Below are 26,845 nucleotides of genomic sequence, written 5' to 3'. Positions count from 1 at the left end.
CCCTCAGCTCAGAAGGGAAGGAGGGAAAAGAGGAGAACAGTAGTGATAGGGGATTCGATAGTTAGGGGGACAGATAAGAGGTTCTGTGGGAGAGATCAAGAACCCCGGATGGTCTGTTGCCTCCCTGGTGCCAGGGTCCGCGATATCTCGGATCGAGTTCTCGGTATTCTCAGGAGAGAGGGTGAGCAGCCAGATGTCATGGTCCACGTGGGGACCAATGACGTGGATAGGAGTAGGGATGAGGTCCTGAAGAAGGAATATATGGAGTTAGGAAAGACCTCAAGGGTGGTAATCTCGGGATTGCTGCCTGTGCCACGAGACACAGCGAGTAGGAACAGGAAGTTATTGCAGATGAAGGCGTGGCTGAAGAGTTGGTGCAGGGGGCAGGGGTTCAGATTTCTGGATCATTGGGATCTCCCCTGTGGAATGTCTGACCTGTACAAAAAGGACAGGCTGCACCTGAACTGGAAAGGGACCAATATCCTGGCGGACAGGTTTGCTAGAGCTGTTGGGGAGGGTTTAAACTAGTTTGGCAGGGGGTGGGAATCAGAATGTGAGTGCAGAGATTAGGGTAGAAGGACAAGGGCATGATTCTATGTGTTCTGAGTTGGTGAGGAAGGACAGGCAGGGGACAAAACATGAAATGTAGCCAGTTAGAGGGGTTGAAATATGTCTGTTTCAATGCTAGGAGTATTAGGAATAAAGGGGATGAATTAGAGCATGGATCAATGATGTTGTGGCTGTTACTGAAACTTGGCTGGAGGAAGGGCAGGATTGGCTGATGCAGGTACCGGGGTTTTGGTGTTTTAAAAGGAATAAGATGGGAGGTAGAAAGGGGTGGGGGGGGTGGGGAGTAGCATTACTGGTTATTGGTAGTATCATGCTATAGAAAGGGAGGACATTGCAGAGGGAGTGTCCACTGAGTCGGTGTGGGTGGAAGTCAGAAATAGGAAGGGATCCATCACTGTGCTGGGAGTAGTCTATAGGCTCTCAAATAGCCCTCGGGACACCGAGGAGCAGATAAGCAGGCAGATTTTAGAATGGTGCAAGAAATACAGGGTTGTAGTTGTGTGTGATTTCAACTTCCCTCAAATTGACTGGCACCTCCGACTGCAAGGGGGATAGATGGGGCTGAATTTGTCAGGTATGTTCAAGAAAGATTCCTGACACAGTGCGTGGACCGACCAACGAGAGGAGAGGCCATACTGGATCTAGTTCTGGGTAATGAACCTGGTCAGGTGGCAGACCTCTTGGTGGGGGAGCATTTTGGTGAGAGTGACCACAACTCCCTTAGCTTCACCATAGCGGATAAAAACAGACAAAATGGGAAAGTGCTTAACTGAAGGGTTGAGGCAGGAACTAGCGAGAGTAAATTGGAAACAGATGCTCAAGGGTGAAAGTACAGAAGTAATATGGAGGAAGTTTAGAGATCACTTGTGCTGGGTTCAGGATAGGTTTGTCCCACTGAGACGAGGAAAAAATGGTAGGAAAAGGGAATCTATGGCTGACGAAAGGGAAACATCAAGAGGAAGAAGGGAGCATATGTTTGATATAAGAAGCAGGAAACAGGAGGGGCTCATAAGAAATATAGGGTAGCCAGGAAGGAGCTTAAGAAAGGACTTAGGAGAGCTCGAAGGGGACATGAGAAGGAGTTGGCATCTAATATTAAAGAGAACCCCAAGGCGCTCTATGCATAAGTGAAGAACAGAAGGATGACAAGAATGAAGGTGGGGCCGCTAGAGGACAAAGAAGGTAACATGTGCCTGGAGGCGGAGGAGGTTTGAGAGGTCCTAAATGAATACTTTGCTTCAGTATTCACAAGTGAAAAGGACCTTGATCAGGGTGAGGTTGAAAAAGAACAGGCCTGTGTGCTGGACGACATGGAGATTAAGGAAGAAGTAGTGTTGGATCTTCTTAAAAACATCAAGATTGATAAGTCCCCATGCCGGATGTGATATACCTCAGGATGCTGTGGGAAGTGAGAGAAGAGATTGCTGGAGCAGTAGCTATGATCTTTGAATCCTCTTTGGCTGCAGGGGAGGTGCCGGAGGATTGAAGAATGGCAAATGTAGGTCACTTGTTTAAAAAAGGTAATAGGGAGAATCCTGGGAACTATAGACCGGTGAGTCTTACGTCAGTGGTCTGCAAACTATTGGAAAGGATTCTTAAGAATAGGATCTACGAGCACTTGGAGAAGTACAGTCTACTCAAGGATAGTCAACATGGCTTTGTGAAGGGAAGGCCGTGCCTCACGAGCTTAATTCAGTTTTTTGAAAAGGTAACAAAAGAAATTGATGAGGGTAGGGTGGTAGATGTGGTCTACATGGATTTTAGCAAGGCATTTGACAAGGTCCCCCACAAGAGACTCATCCAGAAAGTCATGAAGCATGGGATCAGTGGAACCTTGGCTGTTTGGATAAAAAGTTGGCTTGCAGGAAGAAAGCAGCGGGTAGTAGTGGAAGGAAAGTATTCCGCCTGGAGGTTGGTGACTAGTGGAGAGCCGCAAGGGTCTGTCCTGGGACCCCTGCTCTTTGTGATTTTTATAAATGACCTGGATGAAGAGGCAGAACGATGGGTGACTAAGTTTGCGGATGACATGAAGATTGGAGGAGTTGTGGCCTCTTTTGTGCTGTAGTGTTCTAACAATTCTGTTGTGTTCCTAGTCACTTGTTATAACTGAAAGTTAACTTTCAGTGATTGTGTTTGAGAAAACCTGCATCCCTCTGAACACCAAAGGGTTTTTTTTAGATTAGATTAGATTATGAGGACACTCAGTCCTCGTTTATTGTCATTTAGAAATCACAGAGGCAAAGTGACATACAGCACAGAAACAGGCCCTTCAGTACAATCCATCCAGTCTAACCAAGGTGCCCTCTTGAGTTTGTCTTATTATTCTGCCTTTGGCCCATAACCCTCTCAGCCTTTTTTATGCCATGGACCAATACCAATAAGCAAGTAGTCTCTGGACCCCAGGATGAGAACTCATGCTGTACACCTTTCCCATACATGTGCTCTTCCACACCACTACCAGCTCCTCTGGCAGCTTCTTCCATATACTCACCACCCTCTGTATGAAAAATGTGCCCCCCACCCAGGTCTCCTTTAAATTTTTCTGTCTCTCACTTTTTACCTTATGTCCTCTTGTTTGAAACTCCCCTACCCTGGGAAAAAGACTGAATGCCCACCTTACCTATGATCCTCATGATTTTATAAGCTCAGGAAAGTCATCTCCCAGGCTCCAGGAGAAACAAAACCAGCCTATACAGTTTCACCATATAACACAAGACCTCTAGTCCCAGCAACATGTTTGAGATTCTTTCCTGCACCATATCCAGTTTAATTACATCCTTTCTAATTGAATGGTAATCAGAACGGTACACAACATTCCTGGGTGATGGGGTGGATAAATGTCTCTACCAAAGGAGGCATAAGGTGCTCCTTCCCTCCACTAGCCTGCAGGTCACCCTTGGGCAAGGTGTAGGTAACACCTGCTTAGTTACCCCCCCCCCCAAAAAAAAAATCAGGGTCACATGAAGCCATGAGAGCAAGTGGTGGATGGTCGTGTGAGCGGCTGGTGCATATCACAAGTCCTGGTTATGCAACCAGTGACGCCAAGCAGACAATCTCTGAACAGTATTGATAATGGCTGGGGTTGCCCATCTTCCAAAGTCACTGCTCAGAAGGCAATGGCAAACCACTTACGCAGAAACATTTGCCAAGAACAATCATGGTCATGAGACCATGATCACCTACGTCATACGACACAGCACATAATGATGATGGCCGCACAATATTCCAGGAGCTGTCTCACCATCATCGTGTAGAGCCTCACTTTCATGAAGACCCAATTCTTGTATGCAATGCCTTTCTGCTGAAAGCAAGTATACTATCAGCTTTCTTTACCATTATGTCTACCCATGTTACCACTTCCAAGGGGCTAGATACTCGTACATCCACATCTCTCTTTTCTCCCGTACTGCCCAGGTTCTTGCCAGTCATGGTGTACATCTATCCTGAGTTATCTTCCCAAAATGTGAGTGATGATAAACCTGATTCTGATATGGGTCTCTAGTGTGGACTGAGAGTGGCAAAGCAGCAGGGTGAGGGGAGGGAACAGGAAGCACCAGAAAGCATTCAGTAATTGTCAATAAACCAATTGCTTGGAATCAAATAACCTTTTCTGCACCCATGCCACACACCCTCTACCCTTGGCACTCCTTCACTGCCACCTGTCCCATGGTGCTCCACCCTTACCATTCCCAACATCCTTTGTTCCCGCCAGATTTACAAACTCACCCTCCGCTCCACAGTGACAAATACGGTATGGTGTAAAAATCTCAGGCACCCTAGCTATATATACGTGCCTATGGCTTTTGCGCAGTACTGTCACACCAGAAGGAAAAACTTCTCACTCATCATGACAACGAAAATATAAAAAATGCTACTTACGTTAAAAAAGGACAATGTTCACAGCTGCGACTTAAAAGGATTCTCCTATGTAAGCACATAAACATTGCTCTTCTCATTCAACACATCACTGTGGATACCTCACTCCAAACACCATTAATCCAAGTAAACATTTGCCAGATTGTTTTCCATTTATGACACAGGTTATAATGGAAATGGTCCATTGGAGCATAGCTTGAGACCATTGGAGTATAGATTGAGACTTCATACATACCTGCAACATGTGATAGTTAATGCGATGCCCAAAATTAGCAGCAGTCCACCCCCAGCTGCAGCAATCACCACAGTGATGAGTTTGTAAGCTGAAAATAAGGGAAAGAAAAGATGTTTATTTAAAATAAAGAAAACTAGAGAAATTGGCAATTTTATTTTGCTGGCACACAACAGTCCCTAGAGCACCCACGTCAAGGACAGAAACTTCTGCAGTTTGCTGTTGTGTTTAGTCATCTGTTTTGTCTAGGAATTAACTTTCACCCTTTTTTGTTGATGATTTAAACATGTGTTGCTGATATTGCTGACAGAACTTTGGATTACCTGCAAAAAAAAACCCATGAAATTGTCTGAACACGTGTTAGTAACAACATTATGGTGGTTTGCACGCAGAATTCTATGTTAAAATTGGACCTGTGTCATTCCAGATGAGGTCACACTGATTTTACTGCAGCTGGACATATGTTCCTGTACATCAGTTAAAGAACATTATTGGCTCTTAAAGGTACACCCTTCATGACAGGCAGCCAGCAGAAACACATATTATTATTTCCTTGGAGTATGGAAAAGGCTGCGAAGCAATGTTTCCTCTAAATCTTTTTACAGCCGTGTAGCCCAACCATTGCTCCGAGCAGGAAATTTTTACACGGCCTGAAAATTGTGCAGCACTTTAAGTGCTTTTCTTGGAATATGCATACTATAAATATTCAGAATGAAAATTTAAAAACTATATACTTTTGATCTTATTTATTAATTGAAGGAATTATTTTATTAATTTCGTCACTATACAAGGAAACCTCATCGCTGCACTGTTAACTGTGGTGTCTCCACCGAATGCTTGGCCTTTATACATTTATCAATCAGCTGACTGCTTGTCATTTCAGAACCGAATTGTGATGTGGGGAGCAAATTTCATCGCTGATTGGTTGTGTGGTGAACGTTGTGCGCTGTGGTCAAGAATTTTGGCTGCATTGGCTCATAAATACGATCGAGGTCTACATGTTTGTTTACAGAACTGTTCATGGAAAACCGTGCTTCTAAGAATTCTCTTCTACGTCGCGTGTTCGCTTGCCCCATGACTTTCACTGTTGCCCAGTCGAATTTGAGACCCTCTCGCTCTTCATGGGAGAGGACTAGGGAGAGTTGGTCATGTGCTTTACAGCCAATTGATGTTCATGGATCCTGGTGGATAATCTTCTTTCGGTCTGGCCAACATTATATTTGCTCCACATTGGATTTTGTAGACCTCATCGGTCTTGTCCAATAGATTGGTTCGTACTTTTGATTTTATTTTTAATTGAAGGGTATAATGAAATCCAGAGCAACACGTTCGTCAACCTTTTCTAGCTGCGTCCAATTCCAGCTGTGCGGCAACAAAGGGTACGTGCGCGGGAGGATTTCAGTTATTGCACGGCTGTGCACCAGCGTAGCTTGGAGGGAACAGTGCTGCAGACAGCTCCATGATTTTTACAAAGCCTCAAACAAAAAGGGCATTGTATCAAACAGCCAGTTACTGTATGCTTCCCAACAATTGCTTCATTGTGGTCAGTATCTTTCAGTAGACACCTGCTGCATCATCAAAAAGATGATTTGATTACACCCCTACAGGTGCACCAATTTACTTTTTAAGGATCTGAAGCTATTTCTAAATAGAGAAAATCTGGAGCAGTCAGCCTCACTGGAGGGTGAGGAGGAGAGGATGATGAAATGAGAATGGTGATGGCCATAATGCATTATTTCACCTGACACCGGTAGCTCAATGAGGGATAAGTAATGAGGCTAGAGGGGCACAGAGATACATACAGAAAGAAAAATCTGTAGATGTCGGAAATCTGAGCAACACACACAAAATGCTGGAGGAACTCAGTAGCTGGACAGCATCTATGGAAAAGAGTAAGCAGTCGACATTTCAGGCCAAGACCACTCAAAGATAAGAAGTTAGTTTTTTCTAGTCCTGATGAAAGGTCTCAGCCCAAAACTTCAACTGTTTACTCTTTTCCATAGATGCTGCCTCACCTGCTGAGTTCCTTCAGCATTTTGTGTGTGTTGCAGAGATACATAAGGTAGCAGTTAGAGCAATGGTCCATGTGTCTTCATTGCCCAAAGGACAATGAATAGAATGCTTTTATCGCAAGCTTGATGTAGATCTATAGTGTGTTAGTTGGCCAATCGAGAGATGACCTGATAGAAGTTATGAAAGGCACATATAGGGTAGATCATCAGAATCTTTCTTCCCCAGGGTGGTAACAGCTAGTACTACAGGGAATAGCTTTAAGGTGAGAGGATGAAAATTTAAGTTGGGTTTGTGAAACATGTTTTATTATATAGAGTGATGCAGGTGTCTGGAACCCACTGCCAAGTGAGGTGGTAGAAACAGATACATTTCAAAGGCACTTAGATAGCCCCATAGATAAGCAGGGAATCAATGGATATGGATCTTATGTGGGCAGATAGGTTCAATTTGATTGGCATCCTTGTGGCACAAACAGAGTCATAGAAAAGTACCGCAGAAAAACAGGTCCTTTGGTCCATCTAATCCATGCCCAGCCATTTAACCTGCCAACTCCCATTGACCTGTACTGGGACCATAGCCCTCCATACCATTACCATCCATGTACCTACCCAAACTTCTCTTAAATGTTGAAATCGAGCTTGCATGCACCGCTTGTGTTGGCAGCTCATTCCACACTCTCACCACCCTCCGAGTGAAGAAGTTCCCCCTCATGTTCTCCTTAAACATTTCACCTATCACCCTTAGCCAATAACCTCTGACCTCTGGTTGTTGTCCCACAAACCTGTTCTCTGAAGAATCTGTCCTGCACTGTACTGTTCTATGCTTTATATGTTCTATGAACCTCAAAATCAGAAAACCATGCTCAACTGTTGAAATAAAGCAAGGTGATTGTGGTTAAATTTATGGTTAATTAATACATCTAAAAGTCACATCAAAACACGCTTCAATGAGCGCTTTGCATTTGTAAAGACAGTATGTAGAAACAATGCCAAAACTTTTGAATGACCTCAGTTAAGTAATTTTCAATGTTACTATTTTCACATAGAAACTATGCATTTGACTCCCTCTTGTGGTCAAAATTCTGAAAACCTTCTGTGGTTAAAAATAAACTACTGGGGGAACTCAGCAGGTCAAGCAGCATCTGTTGAGGCAAAGGGACAGATACCTCTTTGGGTTGGGTTCAGAACTAAGAGTGTAGGGGGAGAAAGCGAATGTAACAAGGTGAGAGAGAGGAGTGAGACAAAAGCTGGTGGCTGATTGGCGGAATCGAATGAAGTGAAGGTCGGTGAGTTGGGCCAAAGTGCCTGTTCCTCCATTGTACTGATGGGAACAGGAAAAGGGTACAAAGGGCAAGGGTATAGAACACAGGAAAATTCAATGCTCATACCATTTGGCTGTGAAATGAATAATGTGTAATATGATACGCTGTTCTTCTAGCTTCGATCTGGCAGTGGAAAAGGTAGAGGGCAGAAAATCAATATAGAAATGGGAAGGGGAATTGAAATGACATACATCTGGAAGTACAAGACAGCTATTGTCAACAGAGCACAGATGCTCTGCAAAGCAACAGCCTAGTCTACACATGGTCTCATTATGTAGAGGAGACCATGTCAAAAGCAGTTATGAGGTTAAAGGAAATGCATGTGAACTTCTGCCTCACATCGTCTCCCTCAGCACCTACTGTTGTGTGGGGAGGGGGAATGCAGAGGGATTGGAAGGAATAGGAGGAGTGGGTTGAGCAGACCCAGGAGTCATGGACAGCAGAAAGCAGAAGAGAAAGAGGAGGGAGAGATGCGACTGGTGCTGGCATCCCATTGCATCTGGCAGAAATGGTGAAGGATGGTATGGCGATTGCAGTTACAAAGTGGCCAGAAGTGTTTCCAATGGCCTCCACTACAGCTTTGCACACTGTTGATGTGTTGAGAAGCCTGTTTGCAAGGACTGGTGTTCCAGAACACTTAGCCAGTGACAATGGACCACAGTTTGCTGTGGAACAGTTTCGGTCATTCCTGATGGTGAATAGAGTAAGACAGACCGTACCGCCCAGCTACAAACAGTTAGGTGGAAAGGTCTGTACAGAGTCTGAAGAACACACTGCAAGCAAGGTCAGCAGGACACACTATACTGACACTAAATCTGAAGCTCACCAATTTCCTCCTTGCATTTCGCAACACAACACACTCCACAACCCCCAACTCACCCGCTATGCTGTTACTGCGTCTTCCCCTTGCGCTCACACTTAGATCTCCTCAAACCCAGTTCAAAGGAAGTATGCAGAACAAACAGCTGAGATAAATTGAGGGCTCCTCAAACAAGCAGTCCTGGTAAGAGACTACAGAGGTGATCAAAAGTGGGTGTTGCAAAGATTAAGGACAGAATTGGACCACTCTCCTATACAACGGAGATTGCATCTGATGCAATCTCAGAGTGCTCCCCCCACCCCACCCCCTGTCAGAAAAGACATTAATCGCCCAAGAGCAAGAAATCCTCCATAGCAATTAAATCTTTAGGCTTGAAGGGAACATTTAAAATTAACTACACATTTTTTTTTATTTTCTCACCTCTTGTGAGTGGTGTGTGTATTTTCCCCTCAATCTCGGGTCCTCTACCAGAGCCAGGGAGCATGAGGTTTCGGCGCAGTATCCTCACTGTCCCTCGTAGTGTGCTCTTCTGGACCGAGATCTCAGATGTTGAACCGGGATTTGTTGGAGCCACCCTCCTAGTCCAGGTGTCACAGTTACAAGTGTTCCTATAACCATTGGGATTATTCTGTCTTTAACCTTCCAATTGCTTTCTATCTGCTCTTTCAAGCCCTGGTATTTCTCCAGCTTCTCATATTCTTTCTTCCTGATGTTACTGTCATTTGGGATTGCAACTTCTATTACTATTGCTTTGTTCAGTTCCTTGTCCAATATTACCATGTCTGTATTGGGAAGTCCTACAGGATCTTAGCTCTCTCATTCTCCACTTTCTTCTCGGGTGTTTCTTACTTGGACTTGGACGTTTCCAATACATACGCAGCACAGATGTTCCGGTACACAATTCCTGCAACTTGGTTGTGCTGCTGAATGTGTGCTGTCCTTGCCTGCATATACATATGTATGATGACTAGAGAGCAATACATTACATATTTGATTTGCGATGTATTCTGTATTGAGTTCGAACTTATAGCTAAAGAGTGAGAGTGTAGTGTATTTAATATTTCAGTAGTATTTGAGTAATATAATATATTGTTTGATTAACCATTATTTGTGTACATAAATTATTATGGGTTATATGTAAGAAGTATGAGAATGGCCTACATCATTACACCATTATGCCATTTGTGCGTGCCTCACTACAGAAACTAAGTAGACACGAACTTCCAGCTTCCATGTTTTTCCTTCATTTGGTTTTTGGAAATTGGACGTTTCAGAAGGCCTGGAATGGGAAGCCTCATCTTGAGACCAGATGTAGAGAGATGGAAAAACTGACAGACAGTGATGATATTCTTAGAGGAAACGCTGAAAACCTTCTACCCAAAACAATAGTTTGTACACATGTAGCATGGGTAACTTCCATCAGTAAACCTACAACACCTGTTTCTGTCCCAACCATGAAAAGCATTCATCTTCCAGTAGTCACCCTAAAAGATACCTTATCAGGTTCAGGCTTGATATCACTGACATACGTTGTGAAATTTGTCAATTTCAAATAGAAAGAAATAATAATAATAATTAAAAGCAATGAAAATCGAGAACACGAGATGACGAGCCCTTGAAAGTGGGTCCATTTGAATTCACATTAGAAAAAACATTAAAAACCATCAACTTACGATTTTTACAGTTGAATCCACCAAATCCAAACAGACAACTATTAAATCCAACAAAGAGAATAGAAATCAGTATATTTTAGCACAAAACAACAGATCTTAATTTTGTGATCAAGGCAATTTCTATAATCTACTTACGGGGTGCAGGTTCCATTCACTAATTTATAGCCATCATCACATGCTGAAATAAGAAGAAAGCACAAGAAATTACCACATGTTGTCAGCTACTCAAACAAAGTAACACTGTTGTTAGAGACCAAGCACGAGGAGTTATCCTGTATGAAGCACCTTCTCATCCAATAATAATAATAATAAGGTTCAAAATCAAAGAAACATATTTGATCCTTTATTAAACAACTAGAAAACCAAACAATCTTGAAGCAATAAAACTAATGAAACTAAAACTAGTGATACTAAATGTAATTAAGCGGTCTTCTCCGTGGATTGTCACCTTGTCGTAGTGGAGAAGCTTGTGTGGTCCTGTGATCCTGAGAGCAATGCCGTCTGGAGCTATGCTCCTGGTAGGGTCACCCATGGCGGTAAGGTCGAGGGTGAGGTCCCTGACAAAGAACAATCCAACCAAGAACTCAACGGTGGAACAGGCAAACGAAGTTACTTCGAACTCAACGGCTGCGAAGGCGGATGAAGGCTGCAACAAATCCATCAGCTCCAATCGTCGTGGTTTCCATGCCATTGGAATCAGTTGGTTGATTTGTGAAGTATCGTTTGCTTCTTGGAGTGAAACATCAAGTACATGTTAAACAAATACATGCATTAGTCTTCGCTCTGTGGGCCTCTTCTTCAGAGCAAAGACCATCATCCTCGACCTCCAGGAATAGCCACGACGAATTAAGTGGTCAACAAAAAGGAACCAGACCAAGCAGTCTCTAGCCCCAACTGACTCTAACTGAACTAAATACAAAGTATAAACACAAGATAATCTACAGGTGCTGGAAATCCAAAGCAACACACACAAAACACTGGAGGAACTCAGCAGGTCAGGCAGCATCTATGGAAAAGAGTAAAAAGTTGATGTTTTGGGCCAAGACCTTTCATCAGACAAAGGATGAATACATAATTTAACTCTTCATTTTACCAGCCCCCACCCATGTGACTAATTACCATAATAAACATGCAACACAAAGTACAATACAAATAGAAAATAGATACATGGCTCCTACGGTCAGCAAATCAGGCAATCCACCCTTTGTGTGTTGTCAGAGAGGTATACAGAAGAGAGTGGGTATCTAATGAAACAATTGTCAATAAATGAAAATAAAATATCTCCGATGCTGAAAACATGAAAATAAAAACCGAAGCAATTGAACACAAAATGCTGGAGGAACTCAGCAGGTCAGGCAGCATCTATGAAAATGAATAAATTGTTGACGTTTCAAGCCCAGGCCCTTCATCAGGATGGAGAAGGAAAGGGGAACAACTTCTATCGACTACTGACATCGACTGTTTATTCATTTCCAAAGATGCTGCCTGACCTGTTGAGTTCCTCCAACATTTTGTGTGTGTTGCTTTAGATTTCCAGCAGACTTTCTCGTGTTTCAAGTAAAAACTGAAAAGCTAGCAGGTCATAAAGTATCTGTGGAAAGAGAAACAGTTATCCTTCAATTTGGAGAAGCATCATTATAACTTAGAAAGAGAAAACACAAATTGTTGAGAGCGTGGGAGAGGAGTGCATAGGCCAAAGGAAACCTCTCTGATAGAGTGAAGCTAAGATTGCCAACGTGATTCTGATATTTATGGAATTGACTGATTAATAAATTAATGAGAATAGTTAGGAAAGCAGATGAAGAACAGGAACATGTTAAAAATGTGAAAGAAACACAAGCCAGAGCTGTAACTGAAACTGAAATCAAAAGGAAAATGCTGGAATTGCCTATTCATTTGCACTTTTCTCAATCCAGTGTTTTGTATTTATTGCTCAGGATTTGGCCTTCTCTACATTGGGCATAAATTCAAGTTGTTCAAAGTTCAAGGTACATTTACTATCAAGGAAAGTATACATTGCACAACTTTGAGATTTGTCTCCTTACAGGTAGCTACAAAACAAAGAAGCCCAATAGAACCCATATTAAATTATCAATCAAAACCTAATGTGCAGAGTGAGATAAAAATACAAATCGTGTAAACAATAAAAGCAGGCAAAAAGCATTCAGAACGCAAGTGAGTCCTTAGACACAAGGCCCAGAGGAGGCCCCCAGCCCCAGCCTCAGCCTCAGCCTCCATGCCGTGAAGATTGGGGCAAATGTCATGAAGCAGCGAGCAGAACCAGCCCAACCCTTGCCTCCAGTCCCGACACCTGCCAATTCAGTCCATTTGGCCCAGCATTGCAATCATCCACTCATTGAGTAACTACCTTGCAGGGTACTTGCAATCATCTACAAGAGAACTCCTGAGCACCCAGTTGCCTGTTATTTTAATCCTCCATATCTGTCTGAGTTCTCTTACTCTCTTCATGGACACCACCTGATTTGCAGTCAGCTGCCAGCATTTTTTCTCTCAATACCTGTCTCAGTAACAGCTGGAGCACCAAAGCAAAGCAGCATGTTGAGCTGCTGTTTCCTGGGTTCATTTTTGACCTCTGGTGCTAGATATTTAATTTCTCCTGGTGATGATCTGGGTGCCCTGCTGCTCTGGTTTTCTCCATTACGTATTGACTGACTTCTGATCCGTTGTGATTGATGGACTTGCAAATAAGTATAATGTGGGAAAAGTGAGAGGCTTTCCACATTGAAAGTAAGAATGAAAGTGCAAATTATTGAAATAGACTCAGACTGAAAAATATTGCAGCACAAAGGTTCTTGGTTGCGTCTAGTGCATGAAATTCTGAAGACTGGTATATAGCAAGTCATTAGAAAGGTGATGAAATGTACTGTACTGTCCAAAAGTCCTAGGCACATATAGTGCCTATAAGAAGTATTCTCCCCGCTTGGAAGTTTTCATGTTTTATTGTTTTACAACATTGAATCATAGTGCATTTAATGTGGCTTTATTTTACCGACCCACAGAAAAAGACTCTTTCATGTCAAACTGAAAACAGATCTCTACAGGATGAAATCGCAAACAAGCCAAAATCTGCAGATGCTGGAAATCCCAGCATCACACACAAAATGTTGGAGTAACTCAGTAGGCCTGGCAGCATACGACATTTTAGGCTGAAACATTAACTGTGCTTTTTACCATAGATGCCAACAGGCCTGCTGAGTTACTCCAGCATTTTGTGTGTGTCTTTACAAGATGATCTAAATTAATTACAAATATAAAACACAAAATAATTGATTGCATAAGTATTCACCCCCTTCAAATCAGTATTTAGTAGATGCACTTTTGGCAGCAATTACAGCCTCGAGTCTGTGTGGATAGGTCTCTATCAGCTTTGCACATCTGGATACTGCCATTTTTCCCCCATTCTACTTTATAAAACTGCTCAAGCTCTGTCAGATTGCATGGAGATCATAAGTGAACAGCCCTTTTAAAGTCTAGCCACCAATTCTCAACTGGATTGAGATCTGGGCTCTGACTTGGCCATTCCAGGACATTAACTTTGTTGTTTTTATGCCATTCCTGTATAGCTTTGGCTTTATGCTTAGGCTCATTGTCTTGCTGGAAAACAAATTTAATCCCAAGTCACAGTTCAGGTTTACCTCTGGGATTTCCCTGTATTTTGCTGCATTCTACTTTCACAACCCTTCCAGGGCCTGCTGCAGTGAAGCATCCCCACAGCATGATGCAGCCACCACCATGCTTCACATTATGATGGTATGTTTTTGATGATGTGCGGTGTTTGGCTTATGCCAAACATAGCGTTTAGTCTGATGGTCAAAAAGCTCAATTTTCATTTCATCAGACTATAAAACCTTCTTCCAGCTGACTTCAGAGTCTCCCACATGCCTTCTGGCAAACTCTAGCTGAGATTTCATGCGAGTTTTTTTTTCCAACAGTGGCATGGTGGGAATGTAAAGCTGCCACTGGTGAAGCATCTGGCCAACAGCTGTATGCACAGCCTCTCCCATCTCAGCCACTGAAGCTTGACAACTCTGGAGGAGTTACATCGGTCTCTTAGTGGCCTCCCTCACTAGTCCCCTTCTTGCACAGTCACTCAATCTTTGAGGGTACCTTGCTCTAGATCGATTTACAGCTGTGCCATATGCTGTCCATTTCTTCAGGATTGACTTAACTGTACTCCAAGGGATACTCAGTGACTTTGAAATTTTCTTCTATCCATTTCCTGACTTGTGCTTTTCAATAACCTTTTCATGGAGTTGCTTGGAGTGTTCTTTTGTCTTCGGGGCATGGTTTTTGCCAGGATACTGACTCAACAGCAGTTGGACCTTCCACATACAGGTGCATTTTTACTACAATCAATTGAAACACTTTGCACATGATGATCTCCACTTAACTAATTATGTGACCTCTAAAACCAATTGGCTGCACCAGTGATGATTTGGTGTGTCATATTAAAGAGAGTGAATACTGAGACAATCAATTATTTTGTGTTTTACATTTGTAATTAATTTCAATCACTTTGTAGAGATCTGTTTTTACTTGACATGAAAGAGTCTTTTTCTGCTGATCAGTGTCAAAAAAAGCCAAATAAAATCCACTGTGATTCAATGTTGTAAAACAATAAAACATGAAAACTTCCAAGGGGTTGAATACTTTTTATAGGCACTGTATATACCTAGGGCAGCTATGACTTTTGCACAGTGCTGTAAGGGCATAGCGTATGAATGGGGAGAAGTTCTAATGGAGATGAAGAGGACTCTGGAGAGACTGCGCCTGGAATACCACATACACGTTTGCCCCCCAAATTAAAAGGAAGATGAGTTTACATAGGAAGACAATGTAAGGAAAAGTTCATAAGAATGATGACTGAGATAAAGGATTGACATAGGAAGAAAGCTTAAGCAGGTTTAACCTGTATTCATTGGATTCAAGGAAAACGAGAGGTGATCTTATTGAAGCATGTTAGATTCTGAGGGAGATTGACAGGATGGATGATCAGAGAATGGATTCTCTAGTGGGGAATAACCCTTATTCTGAATGTAGGTTATCACTTCATAATTCATGAAGCTGGAATTCTTAACCTCCGAGAATTGATTTCAGAGGCTGAAAGATATTTTGACAACATTTGGTTCAAGGGATTTGGGAGAGACCTGGAAAATGGTATTTAAGCAAAGAATTGGATCCACCATGATGATTGTGAAGAGACCCAAGCAGCTGCCTGCTTCATCTTCTTTTTCTCTTTCTTTGTCCTTGTGTTTAGAACCCTCTCTGACTCTTCACTTTTTTTGTGGAAGGAAATCTGCCTTGAAGGCTTTTCACTTTTGAATCAGCTGCCTTGGAATGAACCTTCCTTCCCCCATGAGAACACTGTTTACTTCTAACATCTTTAGGTCTGTATTTTATTTTTTATTTTTCTCATCACCACCTCATACACCACACTAACCCAGTGGCAAACCAACTGCTCTGTTGGTTGACAGAGTTGGTGTCCGACACCAGCCTCAAGGAATAAGTCAAATTACCAGCTCAATTCTGGACAACGCTTGCCTCATCTAACACAGGACCTCCAGATGGAGAGTTGTGTGGCAGAACCAGCAGTAATACTACTCAGAAACTAGGTGACAGCAGCAATTCTAACCTCAATCCAGGGGACTCTGTCACTTATCTTCTAACCGAACAGAAGACCAAACTAATTGTGACTGTGGTAAAAGGAGTTTGGATGGTTCATTGGTACTGATGACTCACCTCGACATGAATGATCCATATCATTGTACTTGAAATAACCGTCCTTACACAGACATTCTGCAGTCCCGCTATCAGCATTACATTCTGCAGTTGCATTGTCACATTTTGGCACATTAAAGCTGCATAACGTTTCAGCTGTACATAAAAAGAAAAATATTTATTTAACAAAGTATTGATAAAATCCTTCTCCAGTTCAGCAAACTATACTTGAGACTGACAGTACTCATCAAATGAATTGCCTTTGCTCATTTCAGGACCTCAACATCAGCCAACATTATACTGGCTTCACTGATCTGTAATTAGTACCAAGTATTCAAACTTTCATTAAATGGAGAAATGAAGATTCAGAGATTCAAGGTACATTTATTATCAAAGTCTGTGCATAATACACAACCCTGAGACTCATTTTTCCACAGACAGCCATGAAACAAAGAAACAGCTTGGAACCTGTTCAAAGAAAACATCAAACAGCCAAGGTGCAAAAAAAAGAGCAAATCACGCAAAAGGCCAAAAAAACAAGCGCATAACACACAGAATATATAACATCAACTGGCAGAGTCCTTGAAACAGTCCAGGAATGTTCAGTTCAGTTCAATTTAGCACTGTTGATAACACAAGACCATAAGATAAAGGAGTAGAAGTCGGCCATTCGGCCCATCGAGTCTGCTCCGCCATTTTATCATGAGCTGATCCATTCTCCCATTTAGTCCCACTCCCCCACCTTCTCACCATAACCTTTGATGCCCTGGCTACTCAGATACCTATCAATCTCTGCCTTAAATACACCCAATGACTTGGCCTCCGCTGCCGCCGATGGCAACAAATTCCATGGATTCACCACCCTCTGGCTAAAAAAATTTCTTCGCATCTCTGTTCTGAATGGGCGCCGTTCAATGCTTAAGTCATGCCCTCTCGTACTGGACAGGCCCTTCGGCCCACAAAGCTGTGCCGAACATGTCCTTGCCTTAGAAATTACCTAGGGTTTCTTTTTATAAATACAGCTCTGTGGTGATAAAAGTTCTGATTAACTTTTCTATATATTGTGAAGTTGGCTTAGAGTTGTGTAGTGGGAGGGTGGGTTTTACTATGGGTGCTTTTCCTTAACTGTTATGAACTGTACATTTGATATGCTTGTTTTGCACCAGGTTTATTCCAGAGATGAGAAGGTTAGACTATGAGGTGATCTTATAAAGACTTATAAAATTATGAAAGGGATAGATAAAAGGCAGGAAAGTTGTTTCCACTGGTAGGTGAGACTAGAACTATGGGACATAGACTCAAGATTCAGGGGAATAAATTTAGGACGAGATGATAAGGAACTGCTTTTTCCAAGGAGTGGTGAATCTGTGGAAATCTCTGTCCAATGAAGCAGTCGAGGCTACCTCAGTAAATATATTTAAGACAAGGTTGGATAGATTTTTGGATAGTAGGGGAATTAAGGGTTATGGGGAAAAGGCAGGTAGATGGAGATCAGTCCACGGCCAGATCAACCAGATGGGCTACTCCTGCTCCTATTTCTTATGTTCTTATGTACTATAGCACAAAAACAGGCCTTTTGGTCCATCTAGTCCATGATGATTCTCTGCCTTGTCTTGTCTACCTGCACATGGACCATGTCCTTCCAAACCCATCCCAACCATGTACCTATCTAAACTTAACTTACATGTTGAACCCACATCTAATACTCCCAGTTAGCTCATTCCACACCTGCACCACTATCTGACAGAAGACATTTCCCCTCAGATTCAGCTTGAATATTCCACCTTTCAGCTTGAGCCTATGATATTTAGTTCTAGTCTCACCCAACCTGAGATGAGCACGGTCTGTAAGTTACTGGACCTTAGACATCTTAATGAATAAAAATGTTCCATCTGATAGTTTTCACTGACATCCTTCCTCGGCCAGGTTTGTGTTTGGGTGTTCTCTGGAGCAAAAAAAAAAGGCAGTGGGGGTCCAGGAATTGGGATGGCCTCAGAGATTAGGGTCTTGGGTAGGTAAGGCAGGAAGACTGGGATGTGGAGTTTGGTCACTGAGATAAATGTAAGGAGGATGAGCAAGAAGATTGGAGACATGGGTTGCCATGGGGATCAGGGAAAGGTGACTGGCCATATATCACTTATTTGGTGGAAGGAGGTTAGGGACTGTCTCTGAGAAAGATGGGTAATTGGGAAGAAATTACAGGATTGTGTGCATTGACATCAGCCTTGGGATGAGTAGCTAGGTGTAGGGTTCAAAAACAGCAGAACAGAGGTAGAAAGTGGAAAAGGTTCACGCTTCAGGAATTGTGATTATGTTGTTGGGTCCATTTAGTTTATGGGAAAGAGGGGAGGGGTAGTGACAATACAGGTACACTTATTAATTATCTGCAGGACTTCCAAACTGTCTCTTTGGAAAAATAAGACCATGTTCTCCTCACACTCCAGGATCCTGATGAAAGGGTCTTAGCCACAAATATTGACCATTTATTCCTCTCTATAGGTGCTGCCTGACCTACTGAGTTCCTCCAACATTTTTGTGTGTACATATAGTAGACTTACAGTCCAATAATATTAAACAGAAAAATATTATTGAATTTCTACACGAGAAAATTAACAGATGGAATGTTAGGAACATAAACATTAATGTAGAATTGTTTTTTTCAGATGATCTTTTCACTGAATGGGTTGACACCAGTGAGGTCAGATCCATTAACACTTACAGTGGTGCTAGAAAGTTTGTGAACCATGTAGAATTTTCTCTATTTCTGCATATGATCTAAAATGTGATCAGATCTTCACGTAACTCCTAAAACTACACAAAGAGAACCCAATTAAATAACACAAAAAAAATTATACTTGTTTATTTAATTAGTGAGAAAAATGATCCAATATTAGATGTATTTGTTGGAAAAAGGATATGAACCTTTGTTTTCAGAACTGGTGTGACCCGCCTTGTACAGCAATAACTTCACCCAAACGTTTCTAGTAACTGTTGATCAGTCCTGCACAGCCGGTTGGCGGAATTTTAGGCCATTCCTCCTTACAAAACTGCTTCAACTCTGGGATGTTGGTGGGCTTCCTTGCATGAATTGTTTGCTTCAGGTCCTTGTACAACATTTCTATAGAATTAAGGTCAGGACTTTGACTCCAAAATACAAACTTTTTTTTTCTTTTTAACCATTCTGTTGTCTTTTGGATCATTGTCTTGTTGTATTATCCAACTTCTCTAAAGCTTCAGATGATGGACTGCTACCCTGACATTCTTCTGTAAAATGTCTTGATACAATTCTGAATTCATTATTCCCTCTACAATTGCAAGCTCTCCAGGCCATGAGGCAGCACAGAAGCCCCAAACTATGATGCTCCTTCCACCTTGCATCACAGTTGAGGTTTTGGTGTTGATGTGCAGTGCTCTTTTTCCTCCAAATATAGCAATGTGCATTTCTGCCTCATCTGTCCATAGAATATTGTCCCAGAAGCGTTGTACAACATCTACATGGTCTTTTGCAAACTTGAGACATGCAGCAATGTCTTTTTTGGAGAGCAATGGTTTCCTCCGTGGTGTCCTTCCATGAACACCGTTCTTGTTCAGTATTTTTCTTATAGTGGGCACATGAACAGAAACTTTAGCAAGTTCTAGAGATTTCTGCAGGTCTTTTGTTGTTACCCTTGGGTTCTTTTTCACCACCTTCAGCACTGCATATTGTGCTCTTACAGTGATCTTTGCAAGGCACCCACTCTTAGAGAAAATAGCAACAGTACTGAGTTTCCTCCATTTGTAGACAATTTCTCTTACTGTGGACTGATGAACACTCAGGTCTTTAGAAATGCTCTTGCAGCCTTTTCCAGCTTCATGTATCTCTATAATTTTTCTAAGGACCTATGAAAATTGTTTTGATCGAGACAAGGTGCACAAAAACAGATCTTTCTTGAGAAGGGCAGGCTCTGTCAGTAACCTGACTTGGTGTGTCTTTTTTATAGGGCAGGGCACCTCTACAACCCACACCCCCAATCTCATCTCTTTGATAGGAACACCTGCCTCCAAACAGCTTTTGTAGAAGGCATTGCTCCGGAGGTTCACATACTTTTTCCAACAAATACATGTAGTACTGAATAATTTTTCTCAATAAATAAATGAACAAGTATAATATTTCTGTGTTATTTATTTAATTGGGTTCTCTTTATCCAGTTTTAGGACTTACATGAATAGCTGATCACATTTTAGGTAATATTTATGCAGAAATAGAGAAAATTCTACAAGGTTCACAAACTTGCCAGCACCACTGTATCCGTAACTGATGTTGAATTGAAAGACTTGTTCTTAGGGTGACAGGGTGGAGACGCACCTCTATCACAGGAATATAAGGCACTCCTTCTCTCCACTAGCCTGCAGGTCACCCTTAAGCAAGGAGTAGCATCTGTTTGTCCCCTGAATCAAGGTCAGGGGAAGCCATGGGAACAGGTGGTGGAGGGTCATATGAGCAGATGGTGCATATCACAAGTCCTCACTGTTGCCAAGCAGGCAGTCTCTGAAGAGTATTGATAATAGATGGGGTCACTTTGTAAAGACACCGCCCAGAAGAAGGCAAATGATATCTATACAAAAATTTGCCAAGAACATGGAAAACATGGTCACCTACATTCATAATGAATGGACGTTCTAATTCATGGCACTTTTTCTTGGTAATGCAAATAACAACATTAGCCAAAAGATTATAGTATATTGAACTTCCTTCTCCTTCTGATTCATACAAAAGTTTTCCCATCTTGGATATGAGAGGTGTAGAAGTGTTCCAAATTGTCCGGTATGAAAACTAAGTGGAGTTGATCCCCACACCAACTTTTCATACTAGATCTGTGTTTGAATCTAAACAGAAGCTGGGAACTTAGCACAAAATGAACTTAGCTAATTCCAACTAAGTTTTATTTAGCATTAGTCAATAATATTCGACTCTGAGATGAACAATTAAGTAATGGCTGCCTGAAAGGATGCTCAACACGCATCAAAACCTGGGCCTATGTGCCACCCTCTGCAACTGGATCCTCGGCCTTGTCTTCCTCACCAGGAGACTACAGTCAGTACGGTTTGCAAATAACATCTCCTCCTTGCTGACAATTAAGACTGACGCACCTCAAGGAAGTGTGCTTAGCCCACTGCTATACTCCCTCTACACCTATGACTGTGTGGCTAGGCACAGCTCAAATGCCATCTATAAATTTGCTGATGACACAACTGCTGTTGGCCGAATTTAAGATGGTGATGAGGAGCCGTACAGGAATGAGATATATCAGGTAGTTGAGTGTTTAGCAGCAACAACCTTGCACTCAATATCACTAAGACCAAAGAACTGAATGGAATTCAGGAAGGGGAAGTTGATGGAACACACACCAGTTCTCATCGAGGGATCAGGAGTAGAAAGGGTGAGCAGTTTCAAGTTCCTGGGTGTCAACTGCTCTGTGGAACTATCCTGGGCCCAACATGTTGATGCAATTACAAAGAAGACATGACAGTGGCTGTATTTCATTATGAGATTGAGAAAACTTGCAGTATCGCCAAAGACTCTGTCAAATTTCTACAGCTACATGGACAGAATTTTAACTGGTTACATCACTGTCTGGTATAGAGGGACCAGTGCACAGGACTGCAGAAAGTTGTAAACTTAGCCAGCTCCATCATGGGCACTAGCCTCCCTAGCATCGAAGACACCTATGAAAGGCAACACCTCAAGGTGGGGGCATCCATCATTAAGGACCCCCATCACCCAGGACATGTCCTCTTCTTATTGCTACCATCAAGGAGGAGGTACAGGAGCCTGAAGGCACACAGTCAATGTTTCAGCATCAGATTTCTGAATGGACGATGAATCCATAACAATAGCTCACTTTTTCTTTTCAATGGTTCAGGAACAGCTTCTTTTCCTCCGACATCAAATTTCTGAATAGACGATGAACCTATGCACGTGAAACTCACTATTTTTTCCCTCTTTTACGCACTTACTTATTTTATTTAATTTATGGTTTTGTGTATCGATTAATGTAATGTATAGTTTAAAAAATTATTCCGTATTGCAATGCACTGCTGCCACATAACAGCAAATTTCATGTCGTACAGTATGCCAGTGATACTAAATCGGATTTTGAGTTCTGCGTTCTGAGTCTGGCTGTTATGAGAAACAGAAGTAAGTGTTCTGCAGCCAAAATGATATGATTCTAAAACAGGAATTAAAGTATATTTTCAGACAGATGTGAAGCAAAAGTGTAGAAGTATCAATCCCAGAGCACAAAAACTCATACAATACTTTCATAACACCAACAATTTTTCCTCAGTAGAAGATTCTAAACAAGACAATGTAACTGTAATTTTCTCATGCTTTTATGATCCATTGCATGTAATCGATATCAATTAAAATGAATATCAATAAAATTTTCTCTGTATTCAACAACAGATGGCTTCTACTGGTTATAGTCAATATTTAATTTATGAAGTAATTGTTTTCACGTAGAATGACGTTGTGCAGCATTGAAAATTATTTTGTTGCTCTGTGAAAAGTACTTTTACCTTTGTAGAGTAGTCGTTGACTTTGCACAATCTGGCAGCTTCCAGTGTTAGATTGGCAACTGCTAATGTAATTTTGCACACTGCTCCGCACTTCCTCGAGGGTCACATTTGATGAGTGAACAAACATGTTCAAGACAGATACACTGTCATTAGTCTCACTGTAAATAATGTGATAGATCATTAGAACTGTTGTCAACTTCATTAAAATAATAATTATGTCTCAGTAATCCAGTACTTTAAGTACTTTACCTTAAATCTGCAACAACAGATGTGTAGTAATCATTCAGGTAAAACAGAGAAGCATTAAGCTGTGGAGAAGAAAATAATTTGTTTAATATCTAAAGGCAATACTTATTCAACAAATATTCTTAAAAATCTCACAGATTCTCAGAACCAAACCCAATTAGACTATCTCATCTAGAGCTGAATTTCATTTGGCTCCAAAATCCAAATAGAATACAGACATTGGCATCAATACAAGGAAATATTATCCTTAGATCCACGTTCATGTTGAGTTGATGCTGAGCTCATTTTAATCCCTTTAAAACATCTCTTTTTCCACTTCTGCTCATAAAAGTTATCCCATTATGATTGACAATGCAGCAAAACCGCACGGACGTTTAGAACATTAATCAATTTTTCAACTCCCGTCACTGCACTGAAAATGAGAACCTCACAAAAGCTACATGTCAATCAAACAATCCAGGAATTTCAAAAGGAGGCAGAATTCTTATATTCAAGTCACTGCACTGGGCTGCACAACAGTATCGCGGTTAGCACAAGCCTTGTGGTACCAACGACCCAGGTTCAATTCTCACTGCTGCCTGCAAGGAGTTTTTACGTTCTTCACATGATCGCTTGGGTTTCCTTCCACAGTTCAAAGACATACCGGTTGGTAGGAAAATTGGACAATGTAAATATCCCATGATTAAGCTAGGATTAAATCGGGGATTGCTGGATGGTGAGGCTCAAAGAGTCAGAAGGGCCTGTTCTGTGCTGCATCTCAATAAGTTAATTTCTTTTAAATGAAAATCTGTTCTGGCACTCCTTCTGTATGTGATTTTTACAAATGACCTGGATGAGGAAGTGAAGGGATGGGTTAGTAAACTTGCTGATGACACAAAGGTTGGGGGTGTTGTGGATAGTGTGGGCAGGGGGTGTTGTGGATTGTGTGGAGGGCTGTCAGAGGTTACAACAGGGCATTGATAGGATGCAAAGCTGGGCTGAGAAGTGGCAGGTGGAGATCAACCCAGATAAGTGTGAGTTGGTTCATTTTGGTAGGTCAAATATGCTGGCAGAATATATATTAATGGTAAGGCTCCTGGCAATGTGGAGGATCAGAGGGATCTTGGGGTCCGAGTCCATAGGATGCTCAAAGCTGCTGTGCAGGTTGACTCTGTGATTAAGAAGGCATATGGTGCATTGGCCTTCATCAACCATGGGATTGAGTTCAAGAGCTGAGAGGTAATGTTACAGCTGTATAGGATCCTGGTCAGACCCCACTTGGAGTACTGTGCTCAGATCTGGTCGCCTCACTATAGAAAGGACGTGGAAATCATGGAAAGGGTGCAGAGGAGATTTACAAGGATGTTGCCTGGATTGGGGAGCATGCCTTACGAGAATAGGTTGAGTGAACTCGGCCTTTTCTCCTTGGAGCGATGGAGGATGAGAGGTTACCAGATAGAGGTGTATAAGATGATGAGAGGCATTGATCATGCAGATAGTCAGAGGCTTTTTCCCAGGGCTGAAATGGCTAGCATGAGAGGGCACAGTTTTAAGGTGCTTGGAAGTCAGTACAGAGGAGATGTCAGGGGTAAGTTTTTTACACAGAGAGTGGTGAGTGCGTGGAATGGGCTGCCGGCAATGGTGGTGGAGGCGGATACAATAGGGTCTTTTAAGAGACTCCTGGATAGGTACATGGAGCTTAGAAAAATAGAGGGCAATGGGTAACCCGAAGTAATTTCTAAAGTAAGTACATGTTCGGCACAGCTGTAGGTTTTCTGTGTTTCTATGAAATAATTGATCGTTTTCGTTGGCTTATTTTCTCTAATGCAAAATTCACATTGTGGGATCTAATCCCCATCTTAAGTAAAACATCACTGATAATCTGGCAACTGCTTAGATTAACAGCTTTAAGTGATTATAAAACTTTTTGAAAATAGTAATTTGAAACTCTACATCAGCTTTACCACCAGTCCTGTTCAAATGTCTAAGGCACATATCTATAGCTAGGAAGACTTTTGCACTATACTGTTGTAATTTTAAGTATTGCACTGTACTGCTGCTGCAAAAAAGAAACAAATATCATGACATATGTGAGTGATGATAAACCTAATTCTAATATGGGTCTCTATTGGGGACTGAGAGTGGGAAGAGGACAGGGAGAGGGGAGGCAGCAGGAAGCACCAAAGAGACGTTCTGTAGGAATCAATGAACCAATTGTTTGGAATCAAATGACCTTACTTGGTGCCTCAGGCCTGGGTGTGTCTGCATCCACACCAACTCCACTCTGTCCCACACCCCTCCTGCAGCGCTCCACCCTTGCCATTCCCAATACCCTTTGATCCCACTGGATTTACAAACTCGCTCTCTGCTCCGCGTTGACAAATACAATACTGTGCAAAACTCTTATGCACTCTAGCTATATATATGTGCCTGAGATTTTTGCACAGTACTGTATAATATGGGTGGAAAATGCTTTACTCACTCTTTCCGGGACACTGAGGATAACCAGAATATTTTTATAAAGAATAAAAACAAAAATGCCGGGAAGTCTCAGTAGAACCTTAACACTGTTCCTCTCATCGCAGATGCAATGTAACCTGCTAAATATTTCCAATACCGTCTATTTTTATTTCATATTTTGCACATCTGCCAGGTGTTGATTCTCAATTATTATCTTCGCATTTATTCAAATAGAGCAATACAACTAAGTACTTAGATTTAAGATAAGATTTAAACTTAGATTTAAACTTATTTGGCAGGGCTATGGGAACCGATTGGGTGGTGGAGTGGAGATACGTCTCAACCAAGGGTGGCGTAAGGCACTCCTTCCCTCTGCTATCCTGCAAGTTACCCTTGGGCAAGGTGTAGCAGCTGCTTAGCCAAGGGAGTAGCTGGTGGATGGTCGTATGAGCAGCTGGTGCATATCACAAGTCCTGGTTATGTGAGCACTGACACCAGGCAGAAAATCTCCAAAGAGTATTGATAATGGCTTGGTCACCCATATTGTAAAGGCACTGCCTAGAAGAAGGTAATGACAAACCACTTCTGTAGAAAAATTTGCCAAGAACAATCATGGTCATGGATAAGACCACAATTACCTACATCATACAACACAGCACATAATGATGATGATGATGCGAACTGAAGTGATAGGGCCGAGGATGGGGCAGTTGGTATACAAGTAGATGCAGTGTGTAGTGGGACTGTGAGGAAGGACAGGCAGATGACTGGGCAAAAGTACAGTCACTGGGATCAATTAAAGTGTAACATGGGTGCAAAATCGAAAAGGATGATAAATTCAGGACTGGAGGTATTATATTTGAATGCATGCAGTATATGGAATAAAGGAGGTGATCATGTAGGGCACTGAGAGATTGGCAGGTACAATGTGGGCATCACTGAATCTTGGCTGAAAGAAGATCATAGTTGGAAGCTTAACATACAAGGATATACATTATATTGAAAGGATAGGCGTATCGGCAGAGGAGGTGGGTGTCTCTGTTAGTAAAATATGAATCAAATCCTTAGAAAGAAGGGACATAGGATCAGAAAATGCAGAATCCTTGTGGGTCGAGTTAAGAAACTCAAAGGGTTAAAAGACCCTGATGGAAGTCATATACAGGCCCCTGAATGGTAGGCAGGATGTGAGATATAAATTTCAACATGAAATCAAAACGTCATGTAAAAAAGGCGTTATGATAGTCACGGAGGAATTTCAATATGCAAGTAGATTGGGAAAATCAGTTTGGTGCTGGATCCCAAGAGAGGAAATATGTAGAAAGCCTATGAGATGGCTTCGTAAAACAGGTTGACGTTGA

At 41.9% G+C, this 26,845-nt stretch overlaps 1 protein-coding gene across 10 annotated transcripts in view; it reads right to left on the bottom strand.

The window, feature by feature from the left end:
• The window catches only part of heg1 (heart development protein with EGF-like domains 1), a 126,472-nt gene that overhangs the window by 70,653 nt on the left and 28,974 nt on the right, over nucleotides 1-26,845 (bottom strand). For all 10 annotated transcript variants that reach the window (XR_010018466.1, XR_010018467.1, XR_010018465.1 and 7 more), the window contains exons 5-10: nucleotides 23,052-23,110; nucleotides 22,803-22,960; nucleotides 16,266-16,400; nucleotides 10,641-10,683; nucleotides 10,506-10,543; nucleotides 4,682-4,769 (exon numbers count right to left, since the gene is read on the bottom strand). Coding sequence is in view for 1 of the 10 variants with exons in the window: in XM_063052419.1 (XP_062908489.1) it covers nucleotides 4,682-4,769; nucleotides 10,506-10,543; nucleotides 10,641-10,683; nucleotides 16,266-16,400; nucleotides 22,803-22,960; nucleotides 23,052-23,110 (521 nt within the window). In the remaining 9 variants the exon portion in view is untranslated. The remainder of the gene's footprint in view (nucleotides 1-4,681; nucleotides 4,770-10,505; nucleotides 10,544-10,640; nucleotides 10,684-16,265; nucleotides 16,401-22,802; nucleotides 22,961-23,051; nucleotides 23,111-26,845) is intronic.

This window comes from Mobula hypostoma, chromosome 6, assembly GCF_963921235.1.
Source record: "Mobula hypostoma chromosome 6, sMobHyp1.1, whole genome shotgun sequence".
Lineage (NCBI taxonomy): Eukaryota > Metazoa > Chordata > Chondrichthyes > Myliobatiformes > Myliobatidae > Mobula > Mobula hypostoma.
Note: the sequence above shows the minus strand (reverse complement) of the source record. Positions and strands in the feature narration are given on the sequence as shown.